Here is a 25,745-nt window from a genome sequence, read left to right on the forward strand (position 1 = left end):
ACATGGCTGGAAAACATTTGAGTAGATCAAACAGATCCTGATTCACCCAGGTAATGCAGTATATTCAAAAACCAAGACACTAAAAGGGGAAGGTTTTGTTAATAAAAATGGCACATTTATTGCTACATTACTGTTATATACACAACAGTTCTCAATATCTACTTTATATATAAAAAATAGGAAACTGGAGGCACTTTGAGGACATAGCCTACATAGATGTTGTCCTCAAACATGAGTGAAGACAGATCTATAGCAGGTCAGCTGTTGTGGTGGGCAGAAAGGGTCAGGTGCATGTGTTTGATACAGATTTACTGCATCTTCCATGTAAAGAAATCAAAGTGTTCAGTAGCAATAAACCACATCACAAACACACACACACGCACACACACACACGTTATTGTGGAGTGAAAAAGACCAGAGTGAGTGGCAAAGAAAATGATATTTGGGGGCTTCTCCACAGGCCAACTTTGTGAAATAATGACAAATACTGTTACAAATCAGTATCAGCTTGCAATGATAAAGCTGATAAGGACATATCATACAGCTGTACATATGTATCAATGCACATGCCAGTTCAGAACAAAATCATAAGTAAAATTCTGAACACAAAAGACAAGAAGTACAGTTTTCAGCATCAAAGTTGTAGACCACATAAGTCATCTTACATCTCATGAGACATACACACACACACACACAGAAGCTGGTCACAGAGAGTGACTCTTCATTTAGGTGTTTGAGACACTGACCGGTTTTGCTGAAGTGCATATGCTTTTATACATCTCTATTATTTAAGGGGGGGAAAAAAAGGTATAACCTACAAATCCTTAAATGCAACATTATCCACCGTGTAGCAGAGACATATTCAGGCACTGGTGAGAAACCAATATCAAAACTCCCATGGTAAGGAAAATGACCAGGGCCACCCTTTTTAATTTTTTTATGCTTCATATTAATATGAAACAGCAAATTTTGTTGCAGATTGTGCAGACCTCCGCTTCTGCACCTTCCTCAGAAACTAATCAACAGGCTCATCAAAGAGTCTGACATCAGGGGAAGCAGAAGAAGGGGGTAAGCTAAAGAAAAAACCCATTAAATTTCATTTTAAGAGAAACTGTCAAACAGCAGAATAATCAAACTACAAACGGCCTGACAGGTTTTTGTGTTCAAAGAGTTAAAAAAAATAAATAAATAAAAAAATTAGAGTCACAACATGTGATGTTGCAGCAATTTCTAATATTTTTTTTACCCCCCACATCTGGCACTAAAGCAAACACCTCACTTTGTTCCTAGAATCTAAACGGGGTCATCTTACACTCAAAACAATTTAAACAAACAAAAACATTTTAAATGATACAAACAAAACTCTTACAACTATCATACAGAGTAAAAAAACAACAATGACAAATCAGTTCTACAAAAGGAAGATCCTTATAACAGGCTCTGCAATTGTTCAGAAGGAGAGGGGGGAAAAAACAAAACACCAAACACCGAGCAACCAAAACAAGTCAGTCAGTGGCAATAAATTCTCCAAAAGGTGGCAGTAACACTCATGATCCCTTTAAATACTCAGTTATTTCTGTCTTCTAGCAAAATGTAATATACCACAACACAAACTGTTCTGAGACTTGTGTTAAGTAAGGTTTACGTGCTGGAACAGCATCTTTATATACGATTGGATGCTGGCAGGCTGATGCGGCTGAAACTGAGAAGGATGCTCAAGTCCTCACGGGCGGACAGGGGTTGGCGTGTCGGTGTGCATGTTTGATTCAACAGCACTGTGGGTTCTGCACAGTCATGTGTTTGTCTCTTCTAGTCTTTCCATTCCACTTGCATGGCAGTGACAGTAACAGATGTGTAGGACTTTCAGGTCGGCTCCACACTTAAAGAGCAAACATGAACCCAGTGCGAGTGTGCGACGCCTTCTCAGCCGCTTTAATAAATGTAGGAAATACAGCCCGGATTACCAGCATGGCAAAAAGAGCAGTCAGCTTCCACTGGCAGGTGTAAGCTGCCTCTTTAATTCAGTCAAGAGAATATTTATTATTTTCATCAACACTATGCATAAAGCCCACTTCTGGTGTAATTAAACAGATAAATCCACCCTTTTTTCTTGTGAAGAATGTAAGACCTCCTTTTTTCTGATGGGAATGGCGATAATGATCCATCAATACAAATCCTAACTTTGCTCTCATGAGCATTTGATCCAAACAAGTTTTGCTCCCAAAGCATAAAGAAATTTTTTAAATGTCTTACAAAACTACGATGATCATAAGAATGTCCTTATGTCCAGTTTCCACTCTCTTTAAACCAGTGCCCTCAGTTCAACGCGTTTCTGTGTGGAGATCAATAAATCTTTCTTCTTCGCTTTTTGTATCAGTGTGCTTGTTATTCTTGGATTCATCGTCAGGAATGTGGCCACCTGCTTCGTCAGTAATGAGGTGTGTGCGTGTGTTTTCCAACAGTCGATTAACACGCTGAGATCCATGACTATGAAATATTAAGGCTTCTTGTTCTTAGGGCTGTACAATCGACAGGAACTAGAAGGAAAAAGAAGAAAAAAAATTGCTTCTTCTACAAATTGAAATAAGCACCGAAAACAAACAACACATAAGACGGAAGAACAAGATATTCTCACTGTAGGTCAGGGGTGTCAAACATAAGGTTTGGGGGACAAAATGAGCCTGGTAAAGACTCCAAACTGGCCCACTGGATGGCTTTGGATATTTATAAAGAAAGCCATAGATGTTTGGACTTAAAAATGTATTTTTACAAGTTTTACATCTTTTCCTGTGGATAAAGACCTCCACCATGGCCATTCATACCATATCGAAGTAATTAAGTAACAGATACACAACTAAATAACAAAGTTCCTTTTTTCCCCAATTCTGTGAATTTACAAAGATTCTGCTTTATATGTCTTGATGCATTCTCAATCATCCAGGAAAGTAAATCTCCAAAAGTTGAATCTGTTCATCTGGACGTAGCGTTTTCTTCTTCAGTCTCCTGAAGAAGTCACTTGGATGAGCGACGAAACGTTTCTCCCACAAAACGCTACGTCCAGATGAACAGATTCAACTTTTGGAGATTCTGTATTATAATTATAGGACACGTTAAGCAAGTGAGCCACACATTTCTACACATGTCCCTCTTATAATTTATGCCCAAACAGTCATGCTGACAGATTATTCTTATGTTAAGACATCTCAGGGATTGAATGTGTAGTTAAACTTCTTTCCACTAACAGAAAGTGGAGTTTTGTCGGTCCAGTCTACATCAAATAAGTCAGCTGTATGTGGGCCACAGTGTAAAATGAGTTTGACATCCACGTAGTCTGCAAACTCACCTAAGAGTTACATATGGCTCACAGAGTTGTGTCCATCTCCTCCTACAGCTGGGTGACCCCCACTAAGCTGCATCTGGGGGTCCACACAGGACACTTTCTCCTCCTCCCTCTTCTTGAGGCAGGCAGCCTTTGGGTTCAAATTACGCTCTTGAACAAAAATTTAAAAAAGATGTATTCATTAAAAACACACAAAACTGGACTTGTTAAGCTTAGAGAAATCCTTACAGATCATACACAGCAGAGTTATGAACATACAAATGGTTTATTACAGAAGAGGGATATAAAAGAGAAAAGCAAGACGTGAGAATGGAAAGTATGGCAGAAGCTGCAGGTGTCTGGCAGAAAAGCAGGGATTTACTTCCTCAGATGCTCTCCCTTTCTCTCCCCCCCTTTAAAAAACAAAACAAAAAAACAACACGCATGCGATAAAGGCAAAGAGAAAACTGCAATTTACACTTTCAGCAGGAACAGAAGGGAATGTCTTTTGGGTGACTACCTAGCGACTGATGTCCAGCTATGTTTGAGAGATGGCTGGCTGCCTGTTGGAATCAGATTGTTCTGAATTGGCTGACCTACCTCGCACCTGCTTCTCCAGACCCAGTATGACCTGGACAGCCTGTTGCAGGATGACCAGCTTGGTCTGGGCCTTGTCGCTCTGCAGGTGGACCTGACACATCCTGCCCAGCTCTCTGAAGGCTTCATTTATGTCACGAACACGCACTCTCTCCCTAGCGTTGTTAGCAAGGCGGCGCTCACGCTCCCTCTGCTCCTTCTCCTCAGCAGTCAGGTTCTCATCGGTCACCGAGACAAGGCTGCAGCTGGGAGGACAGGTGGGGGGTTGGAAGGGCTGGTTAACAAACCCAAATCACAACCCTCACTGAACCTAGGCAAGGTGGTCTCACTAAAATTCCAGTTAGACTGCTTTTAAAAAAAATTTAAGCTAATTTCCTGTTACCAGGAAAAAAATTGACCTTCGCACTGACTGCAAACTCCCACAAAGAGACCAATTAAACGTCCAATGAAGATATCAGCGGAGCTGTACTGCAGGAGTGTGTGCGCATGGGCACATAAATCTGCTTGAGTTAAAATAAAATCACTTAAGTTTTTAGGTTGAAGACTCAACACTCAGGGGCTTCAAGCCCGAACTGGATCAAAATGCTACAGCTGACCAGCATCATTAGTTTTTAGGGTGTTTTTAGGGTACCTAATCACCAAAAAAAGCTTTCGGTCATTTGGGTCCAGGGTGGAAGTTGAGGGGATTATTGTGACTGTCCAGCAGAATGAGAGAAGTTATGGCAAGTGAGACAGAAAAGGAGAGAGAGGAAGCAACACCCTGTGCCGAAATGCATTACGCAGAAAGACACAGAAGAAACACACAATGAGATACACTGAAGGTGTCATGTTAAATACATCAGCAGCTGGAGATGTATTTATCGGAATGAGAGGAAGAATAGGTCGCGGTTGGCATCTGTAAAGAAAATAAAAGGGGATGGGAGAATGACTGGCGAAACGATTCCTTTTTATTTTAAACAGTAAAGCAAAGCTAGAGACTCAAATGCTTGAAAGAGCAACACACGCACAAAAACAGTGCTACAAAGGCGGGTTATTACACAGCACAGAGCCCTGCTTGCATGCTATGAAGGACACTGTGTGAGATTAAAGACATTAAAATGCTGAAATAACTTAATAGGTGAATAAAAGCATAATGAGACAATAGCAAAAAAACAAAAACAAAAAAAGAGCAGACAAAAGTTGTTAATGTTGTCCAAAAATGAAGCAGACAGACATGTAAGCACTTTCGCTGAAACAAGCAACTAGCTTTGAGGCTTTGCAGAACACACAGCAGTCCTGTGTGTGTTACAGGAAAATTAAACTTTTACGATTTATTGGAGAATGGGCTTGTCTTAAAAACAACCAGACAGCTTGACTTACTACTCACATGTCCTTTCTTATTGGCCATTTTAGGAAATGGTGCATAAAGACTAACGTTTAAAACCAGTCGGTATGTTTAAGACTGTGGATGGAGTAACAACTATCCCAACAAGATGGCTTTAATATTAGAATAGTAGGACATGAAGCTGGAAAGTGAAGCCATATGGATGTTTTATTTTGTAAAGATGCCCTTCCCCTCCACTTCCTTCCTCCTTGGACACCCACTGACCTCGAACTTGCTGCTCCAGGTTGAGTATAATGTTAACAGCCTGTTGCAGTATGATCAGTTTGGTTTGTGGTTTCTCATTGTTCAGATGGAGCTGACACATGCGGCCCAGCTCCTTAAAAGCCTCGTTGATGTCCCGCACACGTAGCCGTTCGCGGGCGTTGTTTGCCAACCTCCGCACTTTCTCCCGCTCAGCCTTAATCTCCACTGGTAGATCTTCATCGTCATCCTCCTCATCCAGACTAGTGAGGAGTCATGGTAGAGGAGGAGGTAGGAAACAACAGTATGGGTACAGTTCACTTGTTGTACATCTGATATAAGACACCATCGCTAAAGCTAAAAAGCTTTACCAGTAAGTAACAACTAGACTGAGTCCCTGTCAAATTTACAATACAGAGTAAGATTTAACAAACAGGATTACATGCATTAATAAAAATAAGGTTTAAGATTCTGTGCACCTTGTTCGAGAGCGGTTCTTCATTTCTTTTTTCTCATCTTCCGACTTGTCTGTCATCGAGCAGTTCTCATCGTCGTCCTTCAGCTCTTGTTTGATACCAGCAGTGGGGCGATTTATGTTACCAGGTAGCCCTACACACAGTCCAGAAACAAAAGTTACTGAGGAACAATATTTTTATAAAACAATGAAAGAAACAATACACAGTCAAAAAGAGGTGTAGTATTAGAAGACATGCTGTACAAAACAGGAAGACACCATGAAAAGAAAGTCGCACCTGTAAAGCCTTCATGCTGAGAGAGTGGTGGCACAGATGCAGAGCCATGGTGCCCATGCAAAAGTCCCCCACTAGATGGCAGACTAGCAGAGTCCTCGTGGTGGCCAGACACCTTGAAACAGAAATTAATCTTAATACTGGCATAACAGTAGCAAAAATGGGCATACCACTTTCGCTATGTACTTTGGAATTAAACTAAAATATTACATTTCTTCAGCTTTTCTTTCACACTATTCATGAATCTCACCATTCCCTGCAGGCGACTGGGAAGTCCAGCTGCACTGCCAGCGGTAACCAACAAGCCTGGCGGTAACCCTAAGCCCGACTGCAGCAGGCCATGAATTTCAGCAAGCCCTGGCCCGCTGGCGTGACGCTGAAGAACATTGATGGCTTCATCCAAGTGGTCCCCCATTTTACTCTGCAACAGAGAAAGAAGAACAGTGGAATGATGAGGCAAGACGAGGCATAAAGGGTTGTACAACTCTAATCTCTAATAAAAATGAAGAGTGAAAAACCTACTCACCATAGACTGAATTCCCCCATCAAAGTTAGGTGAAGGTGTGGCCTGACCAGAGGATCGAGTCCACTGGGATGCAGAGCCTGAGAAACAAAGATCACAAGTTTATTCAGAAAAAAAAAGCCCTACAATTTGTAGTTGTCAGCGGGAAGTTTTCTCTCTTATTATTGATGCACCTGGGGTACTTTAAAGTGAGTAACGAGTAACAGCCTCCATACAATGTTTAGCTACATGTTATGCTTGTCTTGCATAAAGGCCTATTAGGTTTACCTTTAGAGATATTCATATGTAGAGAAAACATTTTGCATCACTGTGCAAACAGTCGTGTCGTCATGCTAAAGTTTTATCCTGTCTTAGATGGTTATGTTCTCTTTTCTGTTAACATTAGGAAATATGTTTGTATACTCCTGAAAACAGGACAAAAAAAAAAAAAGAAAAGAGAAAAAAGCAGTGACGCATTGAACACATTCCTTGTAGCTTTGGCCTTTCAGTCGAAGGTTAACGCTGATCTTTCCCGAGTTCAATGCGCAACAACGTTGAACGAGAGTAAAAAAAAAAAATAAAAAAAAATACCACCTTCAACTACAAGAACAGGAAGTCCTGATACGCCCCTACACAGCCCCGATTTCAACACCACTGAGCCAGTATGCGACTGAAGACGCAGCTTAAATCTGCAGTATAACTGTGGCAAGTTCGCAAGATGCTTCAACAACCTAGATGCAAAGCATCATATACAAAGAGATTTTTGCACAATACATACGTTTGATTTTGTTTAGCACGTGTTTAGTGACTCAAAGCTAAATTATCAAAGTCAACTTGTTTAGCATCTTCTTTCCCTTCTCCAACTGTGTTTATCATCACGGTGAATGTCGTTAATCAGGCTTTTAAATATTCTAGTATTTGTTCTCCACAACGAGCCTTGATGTAGACATGCAGAAAGGAACAGACCCATAGGTCCAAAATTGAAGTTCTGTTAACGTCACTGTCATGTGACAGTGGCCAAGTGGAAATAACATGCATACTTAAGATTGCATTTCATATGTTAGGTTGTGTGCCACTTAAACTACTTTTGTTGTTAGATTTTTCATTTTTGCCCACTAAAGTTGTTTTGGGTTATTCCCAAGAGGAAATTTTTTACTTGTCTAATGTAAATGCAATTGTAACTCATTTGATGTTTACATTTTATTGCATTATACTCACATCTATACTGTAGAACCAATTTGCAAGTTACATAGTTTAATTTGACAACTAGTCCCAAAAAGCACTATTAGCTAAAACATTGATCCATAACATGAACTGCTACCCACTAGGAATGCAAAAGCCACCATCCCCACCTTTTTCCGCCTCCATAACGTCAGACTGCTGAACAAACAACAAGCACGATCTGAACTCACAGTTCAAACAGTTGTTAATTTTAACAACATGGCTCATGTGTAATATCGTCTCTTAAGTGTAATGGCCATTAACAGATCGCAGTTCACCATGGTTATTATTAGTCATTTAAGTGCAATGTATGTTTAAATGGCCAAAATTCAAAAAGAAATGCAGACATTTCTAGTGAATAAGGTAACACAGACTCACTGCCTTCACTGTAAGTGGACCAATCATGTTCATTGTCATGTGTGGCCAACCATCAACTGCTGAGAAACTGAGAAAAACCGGGCTGTAATTTTCTGAAACTCAACACGTGAAACTGCTGTAATGTGAAAGAGACATCAAGTAAATGTGAAGATATAGATACAATAGATATGGAATGATATTGAGTATAAACTTATTAAAATTTTCAAAGAAATTTCTCTGTCCAATATAATCTAATACGCATCACTTTTATTACTTTGTTTCTTAATTCAACAGAAGTGTTGATGAATTAGGTGGTGATGAGCTCATGCATGGACTGAACGCATATACAAATAAGGAAGCGACCCACCCTCTTTTTATTTTTATGGTATTTTCCCTTCCTCTCTCATAAGCTATATTTGGCTGGTGTATGTGTGTGAGAAAGATCAAGTGAAGGTTAAGCTGTGAATGGGGTAGTTATATCACCCCAGTTACAGTACGTCTAGAGAAAATATCCCTGTTTGTGGCAGAAACACCTGCATTTACAGCAAGGGTTTAATAAAATATGAAAAAAGTAGTGTTAAGTGCTTGGTGAATAACTGAACCATTCCTTACTACCAACGTGCAGCCAAATCTGATGACCTAAATGTCAAGATAATCTTGGATGCCAAACTTATCTCAGTTCTATGTTTGTACAGTGCCAATGCAAGAAAAAGGCCTTCATGAACTCAATGACACATGGCAAAAGTTCATGAACTAAGATTACTCCCATCTATGTTTCTAACTTGAACTGGTAATCAACAGTACTCCACATTAAAAAAGTCCAGCAGGTCACAAGATATATCCAAGGTAGCTTTTTAGTTTTCCATGTAATGTAAGAAATGAGAAGTATTGGAATCTATTGATGGCACTGAAACAGTTCATGGCTTAACTTAACATAAGAAAGTTAACATCCCTTTTTACACAAAATTAAAGGCTTGAACAACATGCATTACTTCCATGTTAACCCAACAGATGGAGCTGCACTGTCACTTTAAACTGTTCATGCATCGCCATAGTGAAAACAACAGGTTTTTCAAAGTATGTATCATGGCCTTGCGGAGTAGCACAGGAAAGAACAAATACATGGTTTGAACAAACAAAGCTACAAAACAGCCAGCTGAGGCCCAGCTGACCTTGAGGCCTCAGGATTAAAGGACTACAGTCACTGACTTACCTGATAAAGCCTGAGGAGAGCCAGAGGGGGTTGAAGGGGACGGAGGGAAAGCGTTGCTGTTTGGGTCTGAAGGATAGATCTGGACACAGAATTTTGTTTTTTTTTAATTTAATGAAATGCAATATAACAATTTATATGTATTATGAAACAGAGCAATCATGTTTAATATTTAAAACTATGTGATTATAATATATTGTTACTTACAGATGCCAAAGCTTTTCCAATCTCGTCACCTGAACTTCCGGGTATCGCACCCCGATTTGCTAAATGGAGGGGGAGCGGAGTAATAATCATCAATTAGGATAGTAGATAATTTAAATTAAGACAACACCAGCATTTTTCAAAAATAAAATAAAATAAAGGAGCACACATTAAAGGATTTACCCATAATGGTTTCGCTGCCAGTGATGGGGGGTGTGTGGCTGGGGACTCCAAAGCTGCTGGAGCCAGAGTTGAAGCCAGCAGGATGAGCCCCGCTCACTTCACTGGCATGCAGGGGGTAATTTTGAGGAGAGAGGGGCAGTGGCTGCCGTTTCTTGAAAGCAAACACACAAAACCATTTAAAAAGAAAAGCAGACAGAAGCTCCTAATGATGCATTTGTCTTAATGTGTGTTGTTGACCTCATCAACAAACCTAAGTGTGACTGCAGAGCTTACCAGTCTGTCTTGGGGGTTGATGGCAGTAAAGGGACCATGCTGGCTCAGATGGGGGGAGTTACCCAGCATGGCAGAATAACCAGGCTGAACCATCGACCCGGCAGAGCCCCATGGGTCTGAGGGCGGGTGGAGGCCTTCTGTCAGGGGACATCCAGCAGAGTGAGGGGGGGGGGAAGCAAGAAGGCCGAGAGAAAACCAGCCACAAGAGATAAAAGGACAATGAAGGCTACATATGAGACATGTCACATTACTGTGATCACTTCATTCAACCGTGATGCACCATTCAACACCCCGGCACCACAGCGTGTTTACTGGCATACAGTGACAGCATCTACAGTTCATCTGGACATCCAGAAGAATATAGCAGACAACTAATTTCCCTGCTGTAAAAGCTATGAAGGAAAATAAAGGATATTTGTTTTCTACATAGGTGAGCGATTCACCTCTCAGTTCACAAAAACCTTATGAAAGTGTTTAAGTCAGGCTGAACTTTTCAACTCAACACAAAGAAAAAAAAAAAAGGGGGGGGGGGGATTTCAAAACATGTTGTTTCAACTGACCTTGCATGAAGAATGGTGGTGGGTAGACGTTTCCTGTCTTGGAGCCTGTGTAGCAAGCATTGTCTCTGTTAAAATCCTCCCCTGAGGCTGATGTATAAACCTACCAAAAAGAACAAAAACAGCTCAGTCCTTGAATGCTCAGTGTGATAAAGCTAAGTAACTGCTAAATTATATGATGACTTGTTGCAAGCATGGCATGCAGTAACTTAATTTGCATTTGTCTTAAAACACTTAAAACACACAAGTGGGTTTGCTCAAACTTCATCTGGAAAATTCTCTGAACATAATTCTGTAGATAAGCAAAACTATGTTCTTAAAAATAACTGTGTCTGGGGTATTTGAAACATCAAAACTAAAATAACATATGCAGTAGGTACCTGATTACAGCCCTTAAAAGTATGGGTTCAATCCAAGGTTAGAATCTATTATTTTCTATCTGGTTTTACTACTTAAATTGAATAAACAGAGGATTACAACATTTTTACAGGCATGAGCACAGAGCGGTAGTGTGTACTGAATGAATCATGCCAGCACTTTTATGGGCCCTGTCCACCATTTTTACATATTAACCTGTTAAACAGAAACATGCTGAGAATAGTTTACAGACAGGACGGGACGATGTGACCATATAATGGAAGCTTTAGCTGGATTTGGTACGTTTATGATGGCACCTAAACTTTCTCAATCAAGGCCATTCTTTGTAAATTCAAGTATCAAACTGTGTCTGAAAGTCTCAAATCCAAATGGACTGAAGTTTTCTTCTATAATTTGATTACACAGAGAAAAGGGAGAGAAAAAAGTGGGGAGAGGAGAAGAGGGAACGGAGAGATGCACTCCTAATTACTGAACCATCTGCCGTATCCTGGATGGCGGCCAACTTCTCTGGCAGCTGGGATAGAGGGAAGGGGGAGGGAGGGAGAAAGAAAGGGGAGGGCTGTTGTTTGCGGGTGATGGCGGTGGAGGGGGAAGGAGAGAGAGAGCTGGCGTGGGGTGGGGTGGAGGGTAGAGAAAATGAGGAAATAGGGTGCCCAGAGAGGGAGAGTGGGAGGAAAAAAAATGAGGAGGAGTAAGAAGCATCAAACCCCAGTATGAATTCTCTTCTGTGATCTAACGAGTATACTTGGCAGCGGGAAAGAAATGTGGTCATAAAGTAAAGGGCCTACAAATACAACACACTATAAATACATACTGCAAATGAGGGACTGGGTGAATGAGTGGCTTTTTCCCCGATTCCTTTTTTTACTTGGTGGTGCAGATGCGCAGCTGTAAGAGCTGGAAGTCCTGTACTGCAGCTTTTACACTGCTCTGCAAGCCAAGGAGCGGCTTCAGATGCCAAATGGAATGTGAAAAAGGGCGTAAAGCATTAAAACCTGGGCTCGCATGGAGTGAATGCAAGATACAGTATGGGGCTGAAGTATGGATGAAGTACTCACAGAGGAGGGCAGGCCAGGGGGCACCTTCCTGATCTTTTTTGCCTGCGATTCTGTGGGGAGGCAGACAGGAGGGGAAATCATATCAGCCAGCTTACACAAAAAGACCTTATTGCACCAGTAACTATACAATCAAAGATTCTTCCTGCCGAATTGATCCATCAATCTGCATTTGTTACTGCTCATTAATGTCTAATCTAAAGATAATGAAGGTGATGTTATTGGCCAATTTTCTTCCCTGGGAGCTCAGGATTTTCATTTTCTCTCACTAAGAAGAAGTGAGATTTTTCAGACACTTTTTAAAAACCTCAACAGGAGAAGTGATTGTACACACAACCTTAAAATAGATCAGAACAAGACGATAAATGTGACAGAAGATTCGGTTTCTAAGTGTTCAACACCCTGCCTGAAATAATAATTTGCACCCTTACCTATGGGGTCCTGTGAGGGTCTCCTGCGAGGGTTGCTCCCTGTATAGGAGGGATAAAACTGAGAGTTTGGCTTTGTGCCAGATGGAGAGAGGGCATCAGGACTGGGTATGGGTATCTCACTGGTCATGAAGCCCGGCTACAGAGTGAAAAATATGAGACGCAAATTAAAAAGAAAGTAAGAAAACTGACCAAGAGTCAAAATTTGTGAAAAGAAGCTTCAGCGAATGGGGATGAAGCACCATTCAAATTTATTTACCTGCATTCCAAGTGACGAGTATGGTCCTCGTTCTGCCTTCCCTGTTGAGGGGAAATTACATGAAATCAGGTTAAGGTTCTAAAAATGTAGAAGGTATTTTTATGTTAAATTACAAACTGTCTATCCCCTTTTCTCTATTTGGGTACCTCCCATTATGTGAGTATATATGAAGACTTGCGGTATTTATGGCCGCGGACAGCAAAAAGAAAAAAGACAAATTGGCCCATTATAAATGCTTCTGGGGCAATTGTGCTCACAAACACCCCCCTCCTTTGCCAGTTAACAGAGGGGAGCTATAGGCCAATGTAATCCCAAGGGACAGCCTTGTTTGTGCATGGGTGCCCTTTACACTCCGCACCCCTCCCACACTGAACACACAAACTGCACACAAACAAACCCTTCCTCCACATCCTCCCCACTACCCTACTCACACTTCATCCATTAAAAACCTTTTGCCTTAAACTGATATGTTAGTGTCCAACCTAAGAATAGCTGCTCTGTCCCCCAAACAACTCCTCGTTCTGATTCAGTCACACTACCCATTCATATAGACTTGTGTTTTTCAGTCAGTGTTCTTCCATAATTAAGTACGATTATAATCTTCATCAACATTTGCCTCACACTTCCCCGACTCTCTTTGGTTTCTAAAATGGACAATGTGAAAGTTGTGGTGTCCACGCTTCAATGCCTTATTCAGTTTAGTTAACAAGTCCTTACCAACGATCCCTGATTCAAATATGGGAGCAGAAGCCATGGCCTCTTGTTCACTGTAAAGGCCTTCTTCTCCATAACCCTGAGGGAAAGAAAACAAAAGGTATTAGGAATAGAAACACAAATAAATAAAGACCAAAGCTACCATGTAAGAAAATAAACTCCTGCAGATAAAAGTAGAGTATTCTGCGAAAGTATTTCAAGCTCCCAGCTCATGGGCCTAAGAAAGACCCCTTGCTGGGCCAAAAGATTTGAGAATTTTTGTTTATTTTTTCAATCTCAGATAAAAGCTGATGCAGCTTATGAGTCTACTGCTACCCTCAAGCTTAACAACTTCACTGCTAGAAACCCTGAATACAGTTCTACAGCACTGTAGAGCACTCCAGTACTGTTGTACTGACCTTTTATAAGGTGTGAAAAAAAGTCATAAAAAGCTTCAGAATGAATATGCAACACCATGCTGGACTTTACAGATCAGTCCTGACATCGTTTAAATTAAATTAATTTAGGCTGTTCACATTATTGAGAATGGCAGGAACCTGGGCTGTAACATTAAGGGTTTATTTATTTTTTCTTAATGCAATAAGTGAAAATGAGCCATACCCTTCCCTGGTTGAAAGATGGACTGTTTTGTTCCCCTGTTCCCCAGGGACTGGACCCATTCCTCTCATCTATACCTGCAAGACAAAGCACTGGGTTAGCCATTAGCCACTAAATTCTTGTCACAGGTTTACAGTGTCACTTTGCAAAGAAATGTCTAACTTGGCGAACTTGCTTTGATACAAGTTTTTCAGGCAGCTCGAAGTAACCTCCGGCGAGGAGCTTCACTTCGCAGCTCACACAGAGACAGCATAGTGACAGTGCTGTCACATAGCGTGGATATGAGCTGTAGGAAGTTTGAATAATTAACACCCAGTGTGAGGCTCCCAGAATCATCCTCAACATTCTTCATTCTCCCACTCCACTCTTTTACATTTTCCATGGCAACAGTCATTCATAGCTCATCTATTCTCACACACTTGGCCTACACCTTCGTCTTAACACAGACTCAAGGTCTCAATCTTGCACAAATTGCACAAGTCATCCCTGGCCGGAGCACCTCACCGTTCAAAGAGGTGAATGTGTTTGAAAGGGGTGATTTTAAGGATTGGTGAAGCAGAAATTCCTGCCTGTCCCCTTGCTCTCAATCTCCTCTCGTACCGCAACACGGCATCTCTGGGGGGGAAGCTGAAGCTTAATTGCGTACTGATTTGCATAATTGTGCATATTAATGAAGCACAGGTCTATGAATATTCATATTTTTGTTTTGTTGTCTAATTAAAAAGTGGAGGGGGGGAGAGGGGGGCTAGAATCATGACAGGATCAGCAGTACGGCAGAGTGATGGGTCCACTTTGCCGAGAGCTGCTAGATTGCTGTGACAACTGTGATCTATACAAACAGCAGCAGCAGAATAGGAGATGAAGGAGAAAATGTCTTGTCCCCTCTCTATGGCTGGCTGTCACTCTTCATGTCAATCAAAGATGATAAAGAAAATGTGTAAAAGAATTACTATTGCTGTAAATCATCAGTGCCCACAATAGAGAGAAGAAAAGGCTTCAATTCAGTGTTTTCTATTTTACACTGTTATGGATAACAAGTGCATTTCTGAAAATATTTTTAAAAAATGAAATAAATACACTGCAACTATTTCCACTTCACGGATTTAGCATATTAGAATGAAATGTGGGTTTACAGAGCAGTGGAGTATTTCAGCTGCTTTATTTGACCGATCGACATGAATACTGCACATTCAGAATCACGCACCATAACACAGCTATCTCGCTAATTAGCAGGACATTAATATGTGGCACCTTCTCTTCTTCGACAGGAATAGAAATAGCAACGTAGAAGATAGAGAAACCTGATTTGTAATGGTAAATCTACAATCTTTTTTTTTTTTTTTTAAATCGATGGTATTATTTACCAAGTGGTCTGTTTTTCCACACCGCCGCATTGCTTTAACAAAAGACAAAAAAACGAAACTACTTTAATGTGTTGTCCATGCTTTCCTACTCTTACTCATTTAGGCAAAAGAGTGATTGATAGTGACACAATTTAAATAAAATTCACTGGACCCACTGTGTAACTCAGAGGTTCAGCTTATTTTGTTAACCTAAAAACTGCTTGGCAGACAAAGAACAGCTGCGAACTGATTTTGAAAACAGATTTCCTGGACTGTGAATATACTCAGCCACTTATTCAGCTATTTGTGCAAGTTGACATTTTACATTTGCTTTGTCAAATTGTATTTCATCAACTATATATAACTGTGTTTTAATTAAGCTACATGGTTATAAGTTGTGTTTAACTTTTAGCTGCTGTAATGAACTCTCTCATATCGTTATGTTCTTTTTAATTTGTTTACACTTTCATCAAACTTTGATATCCAATTTAACTCGATGTATATTTCATGTTTTTGTTATTGTTAAGGCTCTAATCAACCCCACCGCGTTGTGACGGGTGAGGTTAATTAGTGCTGTGCTTTTGAAAGTATTCATTTACACTGTCACTGTTGCCATGTTTGTCCATAAATGCTGCAACTAAACAGGAGGCAACGCTCATTTCACACTCTCTCTATGTAACGTACATACTAATATTTCTACACATCTCTGCAGCAAAAACAAAACAAAACCCCACAAACATTTAGGATCATGTGACCATATGTTCAACAAAATCCATGTGGAGAACCTGTGATTTAGACTGTGCTAGAAGACCTTCTAGCAAGAAAACTAAAACCTCTCATGGGGTCTGATTTGCAGAAACATCTAGAAATCCTGTCATTTTAGAAGACCTGTATAAGGTAGCTGTCCTTCTTCAAGGCACTTACTGGGATTAACTCATGTTGTAATTGATGGTAAAAGCAAATTTAACAGCAAGAGTCAAAAGTAAAAAAAAATAAAAAATCAATGAAAAAAATCAATTAATAAATTAAAACTTATATAAATGCACCTTTTTTATTAGAAAAGAAAAGAAGAAGAAGAAATGTTACCTTTTCAAAACAGCTTGATTTTTGTTCTTGCCACGCTGCTGCTTCCCAATGGTTTTCTCCAACCTCAGCATATTATGCAAAACACACACCTGTCCTGATTTTTGCCACTATATAGTAAGTAAAAGGTTTGTGACCTGATATTTACAGGGCATTACATAATTTAATTATGTAAGTTAATATAACTTACTAAAAACCAGAATCAGTCCCCCAATTAAACATTTTAGAAAAGTTATTTAAAAAGTAATCAAATCTGTTGCACTGCTTTGATGAAGTAATTAAAATAGTGACATTACTTATTAGATTGTTATAACAGAACCTACCCTTTCTGAACTACTACCATTTCAAAAGAATCTTACTATCAATGCAATAAAAATGAATGAAATTAATCTGATTCAGAAAAACTGTGATGTCTGGTCATTTTCTCAAAAGTATACCATCTTGTTTTCATGCGGGATTCTTGTGTCATTTCATATGGACAGATAAATATGTGTACTTACTCTATATTTAAAGGAATTCAACAGTCATAACCCTGTTTAAATCTGTCAAAACCACAGAATGTGACCCTCTCTCTGACAAAAGCACATACTGGATGTATTTCTATTCTCCTCCTCACTACCTCCAACAGGGCCTTCATGTTTCTGACAAATCATTTTTTTGTAATGTGTTACTCATCTACATCCTCCTTTTCGGAAATTATGCTCATCCAGCTCTATAGGAAAATTTAGAGTGCTTTAACAGATAAAAATGATCAAACTGCCAACACTGCAAGAAACCTCATCATACATAAACATCCACAGGATTTCGAGCAATTGTGTGGCTACGAATTAAAAAAAAAAGAAAAAAGGACAAAATTATATAGCTCTCTACAGACCACATTTCCGCTAACGCCATTTGAAGTGCTACACTCGTGAGAAAATAATGAGTAGCGCGCTATTCAGACAAATTACCACAACTGGAAAGAGAAAACGAAGAGAAGGGTGAGTAACATCAGACAAAGTCTCTGGAGAACCCCAATGCACTTCTCCTCCCAGCATGCAACGCCCCTTTAAGCATGGCTAGTCTATAATTACACAGGAAGAAAGACACTGGAAACAGACAGCCAGCCTGAGTCATAGGCTTCATGAGCAAAACCCAGGCACATACATTGACCAAACTTGCAGACATGTCTTCGTTTTTACAGGAACACTGCCCCAGGCACCTATAACTGAGTGCGCCGTTTGTCTACACAACTTCTTCCTTCCCTCGACAAAGTGAGTCACACAGACACAAAGCATGATGTCAGATAAATCTCAAGAGAGTGAACACTGTTAATGAAATACTGAACAATGTACAATAGCAAAGCTCTGACTGTTTTTAAGCTGTGAGTCACCGACAACCTCTCAAACACAACACAATCCACCCTATCCTACTACCATATAGTGCTTTTACATTAAAACTTTACATTAAACCAGGACCTGAAACCAGGTGATGTTTTGGGGTTTTTTTTAAACAATTTTAACAGCAATATGTGCCAGGGATTAAAATGTTAAAGATCAAATCTGCTTCCCACCCTGTGGCACCTGGAATAGCCTCCAAGTTGGTTAAGTGGGTAAGAAAATGTACTGGCAGATGGATGGATTTAACTTGTGACTTTCAGTATCTGAGAATCACGAACACGTTTGAAAAATGAAACATTTCATGCAAATTTTTTTTACCTCCTTCTCTTCTGCATTTAAAAATATATTTTAGGATTCTCAGTTTCCAGCAACCAAAAAAATGAAAGTACACTGAGAAAAAAAACGAGTGAAAGGTAAGCTGGGTTGCAAAAGAAATCATATTTAGTTGTACTGTTAGGTTTTAAACAGCACTACTACTAATGATACTGCTTATTGGCCGAGTGTTTTAACAGTACCTTTTTTGTTTTGGAGTTTTATTTTCTTATCTCAACTGTACAAATCATGGATCTTATCACTGAATCTGCTTAAGCTCTAAGTGCTCTGAAAACGAAACCGTGACTATCAGAATGACAAGTGATGACATGATTATATCAGACCGAATTCAGAAACACCCAATCAGCTGCCTGCTGTTAATCATTAAACCATGAAACCAAACACTACATACATGGGTCACTGAGAGATGAACAAAGAGCCAGGCAGATGAAAACCATGCATTCCTCATCCCTGTATGTGATGCATTTAGACCATGTTTCCATAGACTGTTCATGTCCCCCACTGAACGTGGTACTTGCTGAACTTGTGTGTTTGGTACCCAGTGCTGCCACTGCTCTTTGCGCAGAACAGCTTTCTTCTGAATTAGGAATAGCATATGACATGATTTCTCCAGTACAGAAAAGAAAACTGACATTTGTCAGTATTAAGGTCTTAATTGTTTAGCACTGCTGCCTGTTTACTACTAGGTTTCGGTACCCATCCCTAATCCCCAAAAGTCAGAAAACAGTACAATTTAGTACTACATTAAAAAAAAGAAAGAAAACAATGTAGGAAACAAAGCTTTCATTCTAAAAATGAAATGCAAGGATCTTTTAACACACTGAGATACACAAACAACAACAAAGAATGTGTCTCATTTCCTGATTAGAGAAAACAATCAATCTGCGCAACAGTATTTTGGCCTGTTGCAGAAACATGGTTGGTTTAGTATAGGTCTCTGTGGCTAGGCTGATGGTGGCAGACCTCGTAACATCACTGACATGACACGATTTCAGGAAGTCATTTCCTCGTACAAAGAAGAAGAAAAAAAATAAATAAAACACACACACTTTCTCCAGAAGTCACACTCTCTTAGACTGACAAGATTTGATCAAATTTTTAAGCTTTCAAAGGTGTACTTTTAAACTTTGGAACAATGTTTCCCTCTTTCTTCTAAATTTGATGCCACACTAAGCTAACTACCTAACATTTTCTAATTCAAAGAACAGTATAGATCATACATGATTTAACAGCAGAAAGAACATAACACTGTGCCCCAAATATACATCAGTAACCCTTTGATAGCGTCTCACAAGTTCAACCAGTGTAAGCAAAGGATATTGAGTTAACCCTGTTTGTCATGCCAAGAATCACTATGATCAACTTGAAATCTTGTCTTTAAATTGCTAAAGTTTGTCACCTTGCTGTATCTGCTTTTAAGCCAACACTGATGTGCAACCTTGTAGATACGCTGGTTTTGCTAGGCTTTTAAGAGTGAAGCAAAGCAAAAGTAAAAACAAACTAATGTCAGGGGATAATGAAAATGAATCCTGTTATATCTCCTCTTTAGTTCTGGCCCACAAGTTAACAACTGCCTTGGCTCCATCTATGACACTGATTGTTTGCCCACTCATACTGAATGACAACTGCTGTTCCTTATCAATCAACTTGATGAAGTATAACCCAGGCAGGCCTACTGTAGGAAATACACATACAGATAAATGTTCAAAGCAATGTCATAGGCATCTCTGAGGCTCTTTTTTTACACTGCAAGCAACACATGCGCCTTAATGTTGACTGCAAGTGTCCACCTGGTGGGGTTGCTGATTGGGACAGATAATAGATCTAAGTGAAAATGTGGAGAAAAAAAGTAGGGTGCAAGATTGCAGGACAAGGGAATACACTTTTCCACAGAGTAAGCACAGGAGATTAATTGGGCTGCTTCCACCACCCCCACCCTCTGCCTTTGTCCTTACGTGATTGAATGGCAACAGCTGAGAAGGTGAGGATGAGGAAGTGTAAGGAAGATGATGCTTGTTCTGCATGATGTAAAATAAGATGACAATTGTTCCTGAAGTTCTCTCAAAAAGTCTGATCGAAAAACCGTTTATAAGAAGCAAAGGTGAGAAGGAACTGTCTCCTATTCTATTTTAATTCAAAACACAAAGAGTGTGCGAAGGTCGGATACTGAAACTGGAAAAAGCCCCTCACTGGTTCAGATTACAGTCAGGAAATGTACTACAGTGCATAATAACAAAAAGAACCCCCAATATTTCTCACTACCTTTAGCTGAGAGAAAAGATGAGAAGGGTATCGGTTGTTCAGTATTGGCATTTATATCATTATGTCTTTAAAGGAAATTTGACCTGAAACATAAGGCTCAGAGATAAAACAAATGTCTAAAAGATTTCTTTCTTACCTGAACCTCCAAATTTAGGGCTGTTGAGAGTTGTTGGCCGGTTTTTGCCATTTGAAACTGGAAGCTCAAACATCTGAAAGAGAGGAACGACACTGTAAACAAACCACTGGATTTCAGTGTAAGACTTTCCCTCCTCATTTGTGGGAAGGATAGTTAGGTAATAATTTATACTACCCTATCCTTTATCTTATCCTGTTTAACCAGCAGGTATGACAGGCATAAAGCAATCTCCACAATGCAGCTTTGCCTGACTAACACCACAAATTAAACAGACAACAAGAGTCTCATCTAAAACCTTCTCATGTACCCGCTGCAGTCCTTCAATTCCTGCTCAAACATGAATGCCATACATACTTCAATCTACTTGACAAGTGTTCAAAATCTGTTATGAAAGTTAAAATCTGCCATCTGTGAGAATATGATGAAGTGTATGAGATGCTCACTCAACAAGTTCAAGCAATCTCTGGAGAAATCTTACCGCGGTAAAATCCAGCAAGTCGCTGAGCTCCTTGTCTGTTTCCACTGCAGCCATTCTCTGCTGCTGCTCTTCACTTGGGCTTTTCAGTCTCAGCAAGCGACTACAAGCAAAGGTAAGGAGCGTGTAAGTTTATTTTGCCTCTTTGTTAGATGGTCAACTGTTCTGACAACTGGTGCTTTCTGCAATATATCTAATCCAAAAATGGAGGCAAAATGGTCCAATTATAAAAACGTTACTTATATGAATATAGTAACCAGACAAACATATTTACTGCTTATTACACTCAGCTCAGATTTCCAGGAAATTTGATCATTTAGCTCGTTCACCTGTATAAATACGGTGTCATTTTCACCGTGCCATTCATCACTCCTAATGGTAAGGATGACATGTTATTCCCCAATTAAAAAGCTGAGACATACAGACACAAAAAAAATGTTAGTATTTTAAATAAAATGTAATCTCAATCAGCAGAAATGATGTGTGTGTGTGTGTGTGTGTGTGTGTGTGTGTGTGTGTGTGTGTGTGTGTGTGTGTGTGTGTGTGTGTATGTAAAAATGGCTGAGGCTGATCAAAACCTCTTTTTCTCTCTCTAAAAAAATAAAGTAACATTACAAAAATTCAGATATATGGATCTGCACTACAATGTCCATATGAAATAGATTTCTCACACTGTAGTAATGCAGGGATCGTAAAAGCACTGAGGGAAGTCAATTAAACAGCATAGTGCAACGGTAGATATACATAAGCTGCAAATTCCTCTGCTCTATATTTTTACCATTCAAATGCCATAAAGCAGGCGAGATACTGACCAAGTTATGAAAATCTTAACTTGGTAGGCCACATCTAACATGAGTGACCATGGTTGGCCACAGGCCACACTGCACTTGTTGTCAGTCAGGCACTAAACTCAAACTCCTCCCTCCAACCTCAAAACCCAACATGTTTTAAGTTTTGTTTTCACTAAAATTTACAAAGTGGTAACACACTATTTTGGAGTCCTAAACAGTACCAGCCTATATCAAAGCAAATGCAGTCTGAGTGGGGAAAACACCTTGAGAAGAATCATTTCTACACACTGTGGACAAAGTCACAAACAAAAAGAAGAAAGAAAAATAGAAGAAGAAGAAATGCCACCTGGAGGAAATCACATCTTGATTTTGCGTCAGAGATGTCGATTAAATTCAGAGTCGACTCAGAGATCATTAGCGGTAAGCAAAAGTAAAGTATGGCTACAACAAACACAAATAACCAGCCTTTAGCAATCTTTAAAAACGATTGGCGGCAATATGACTGACATAAAGACATTTTCAAGTTTTAAAACTTGCCACTTTAAAATATTTTGTACCAACGTACCCATTTGTACCTAAAAGCAACCTGAAGATATTTTGTAAAATTAAAAGAGCAGGTAATTAATTTATTAGACCCAGCAACAGTAGAATTTTGGGTCCTTATTTGCCAACACTAATAACAGGTTATGTGAAAAGTACATACTGCAAACAGAACACTGAAATATCTGCACAGTGTAATACTGAATAAACTTCAGGAATTTTCAAATGACAACCACTCGGAGGCTGTCCTTATGTCTACAATCTACTGGGAGTGTTACATGTCAGGGTTTTTCCTGGTTTAAAATGGGTCGTGGGGGGGGGTGACTAGGCACATAATCGCCAATGGTGTTCATCTAAAGTTGATACCACCTTACTTAACAGAAAGTGCATTTTTCTGTTGTTTTTCCTTCACCTGGATTATAAAAAATAAACCTAAATTAAAAATTAAAAATACATATCTATATTTTAATCACAGTACTGATGATTTTCCTTCAGAGAGATGCCAAGACCTCCTTGGTGTGCCTCAAAATGTTTTTCGTTTCTTTTATTTAGCAATAAACCTGTATGTTTTGGTTATTTTCATAGTGCACTGAGTGAAGACAGCAACAGGATAAGTAAATACTAAAATTAGCAACAAAAAACAACAACAACAACAATAAGGCTAGGGTGGGATGTACACTTGCCGGCCTTTAATATAATTTGTAATATATTTTTCATTATGATTGATCTTTTTTCAAAAAAACCCAACAAAAACATTTCAATGCCACGACTGGAGATTGGCTTTTATTCTAAACACTATACACCAGAAAGGGGGAAAGCCAGTTAATTTTAGTTATGCATGGCAACTACAACTGCACTGCCCAACCCATTAAAATATCAGTAATTTGAATACCACTGTCATATCCATTACAGCAGACTTGGAAATACTGCGAGTTACCCTAGTACTTTGTCAACAATAGATATTAACAATAAAGCCAATAAAACCTACTTTACCCCGAAGTCAAGACAAGATGCGCACACTAAATCTAACAATGGTGAAAGACCGGATAAATACTGACACAACAGCATTATGACTTACCAGTAGGGAGAAACTGTTGGTTCAGGAACAATGCGTTGACAGTATATAATCTAGCATTTTCTCTCAGTGAGCTGAGGTCAAAATGGGGGATAAGTCCTCAGCCCCTCCTAACAAATGGAAGTTGCATACGCTTGTCTTGAGCACCCCCACCTTTGGCCTGCCCATTTAGGTGTCAAGAAAAAAAGTTTTACGGCAGAAATAGCAATGCAAGTGGTGAAACCTGGCTTCACAAGAGAGCCATCGGCGGCTCATCGCTCGGTTAAAAATCCTGCGGGCCGTTTAAAAGGACTTAAAAACCTGTTGCCTGCCCTGACGTCGAGCAGCAGAATGAGACACTGATGCACACAAAGACTCGCCCCCCACCCTCTTTCATAAAGTTTCAGATGAATGGTAGAAACTTAAATAAAACAATAAGTAATGTAAAAACGCTATAAAATAATATCGGGGGGTTAAAAAAATAAGTGGGGAAGAGAAACTAAAGCGTTTGGCGACCGTATCGCTGCTTCTTTGCTGTGGTTAACGGTTGAGAAGCTGAAGGGGGGATGAATAATACCCAAGTAATACTTCTTCTTTTTTTTTACTGGGGTATTTATTTTTACATACGTAATTTTGTGGTTTATAAACGTGCCCCTGGATAAATTAATAAAACTTAAAATAAATGTATAAAATTCATTTCACTAAGCGCTGGAAATGTTTAGCATTTCCCACAAGTAGAGAAAAGCAGCCAACACCGCCTGTCTGCGTTAAGGCTTCACGGCGAATGTTCGCGTCCATAAACACCTCACACTACCAGTACAGACAACAAAATCCCGGAGGAGCTCACTCAGTCTGGTCATATGCTAATGTGCGTTAACGTTATAGCTCTTTGAAGTGAACAAAGAAGTCTTTTTCAGCCCACACAAGCCCCTGGCACTTACTAATAACAGTGCAAGTTCGCTCGGGCCGAAAAAAACAAGGACCCCGCTTTTCCCGGCTGTGGCACTCACAGCACAACTTCAACGATGCGCTAAAAACTTGGTTATTACTCCGCTAACAACGTGAGGAACCACTTCTGTTTGAAATGCATTTGCTTGTTATGAATGTATATTAGCACGCATTTACCTGAATTTAACAATGTGACATCCAACACAGAGAAATTAGCGGCTGGAGTACAAAAAGAGGAGGAAAAAAAAACAAAGTTAGGGATAGGATCCTTTCCCCGTGGTCCGGACTGTGGCTTGATGAAGATGAGGAAAGAGAATATGAAGCGCTCCTCTGTCGCCTCGACTCGCTGTCTTTTTTGTCACGAAGCTGAACACACGTGTGTCCCACGAACCATAACTCTTGTGTTACTCGGTTTCTTCAGTGTTAAAGAAACTGTAACCATTTCATTTTCCAAGTAGACATTTTAACACCCTCCACATTGTCGGTTCCAATGGAATATCACTCCGCAGCGCAGCCTGCGGGAGGACACTGACGCTATAACATCAGCGGTGTCCGATTTCAGCTAAAAAGGGGAAAAAAATCGAGCCAAGCACGCTTCAGTAGCGTTGTTGTGTACTGATGCAGCGTTGGTTGTACACACCGCAAAATGTCACCTTTTCGTAGCTGCGAACGAAACAGAAAAGGATCTGAGGACCAATTTGGAGGGGGTCTATGTGTACTGGCGGATGGGGACAGCGGAAAGCCTAACAGACTAGACGAGCAGAAGATGGAACGATAATATCGGGGGGAGGACCAATAGGATGCGAGGAAATTTTGATTGGCATGTGGGCCGTCCAAATATGTTTCGATATCGACTTCAGGGGCTGTCTCATTTTGCCTAAGGGCTTCCCTGCATTTTAATTTTGTTCTCAAATAGCGCCCGAGCTACGAAAAATGATCCCAAGTGTCAAACAGTTGAGGGAGTCCATCCTCTCTAAAGGTAAACATGGGTGAGAATATAATAAAGTTTGTCTTAATTGGCCATGCTGTTTGAATTCGTGGCCTAAGACGCTAAACTGCGGGGTGACCTTGCCATTAATTAATTGCACTTATCACATATGTGTGAAAATATTAAATATAAAATAGCATTGTCAACGTCAGTTTGGGTAAAGGTGTTATAGCGCAGGAAGTGAGAAAAAGCACGTGCATATGTACAGTAATGTGTATACAGATTACCTTATAATACCTATGAGAA

The 25,745-nt window shown here is 39.8% G+C and overlaps 1 protein-coding gene across 4 annotated transcripts; it reads right to left on the reverse strand.

Annotated features, from left to right (window-relative positions):
* Positions 1 to 93: 93 nt before the first annotated feature.
* Positions 94 to 25,361, reverse strand: tcf3a (transcription factor 3a). 4 transcript variants are annotated; one of them, XM_013912457.1, is made up of 20 exons: positions 24,689 to 25,360; positions 21,182 to 21,281; positions 20,704 to 20,776; positions 14,171 to 14,244; positions 13,574 to 13,649; positions 12,857 to 12,897; positions 12,601 to 12,736; positions 12,173 to 12,222; positions 10,740 to 10,839; positions 10,180 to 10,316; positions 9,907 to 10,057; positions 9,727 to 9,785; positions 9,523 to 9,601; positions 6,756 to 6,832; positions 6,480 to 6,650; positions 6,233 to 6,344; positions 5,960 to 6,089; positions 3,920 to 4,161; positions 3,344 to 3,490; positions 94 to 2,537 (listed from the first exon to the last, which is right to left on the reverse strand). In XM_013912457.1, exons 2-19 carry the CDS (start codon positions 21,233 to 21,235, stop codon positions 3,351 to 3,353), a joined length of 1,902 nt encoding a protein of 633 aa, XP_013767911.1. In that variant the 5' UTR covers positions 21,236 to 21,281; positions 24,689 to 25,360; the 3' UTR covers positions 94 to 2,537; positions 3,344 to 3,350. The 4 variants fall into 4 exon arrangements, with proteins under 4 accessions (XP_013767911.1, XP_013767918.1, XP_013767914.1 ...); XM_013912464.1 differs by lacking the exon at positions 3,920 to 4,161 and adding an exon at positions 5,505 to 5,743 and having other exon boundaries at positions 24,689 to 25,352; XM_013912460.1 differs by lacking the exon at positions 24,689 to 25,360 and adding an exon at positions 23,588 to 24,114.
* Between the last annotated feature and the right edge of the window lie 384 nt (positions 25,362 to 25,745).

Source organism: Pundamilia nyererei, unplaced genomic scaffold, assembly GCF_000239375.1.
Source record: "Pundamilia nyererei isolate P.nyererei 1_Seehausen unplaced genomic scaffold, PunNye1.0 scaffold00004, whole genome shotgun sequence".
NCBI classification, from domain to species: Eukaryota; Metazoa; Chordata; class Actinopteri; order Cichliformes; family Cichlidae; genus Pundamilia; species Pundamilia nyererei.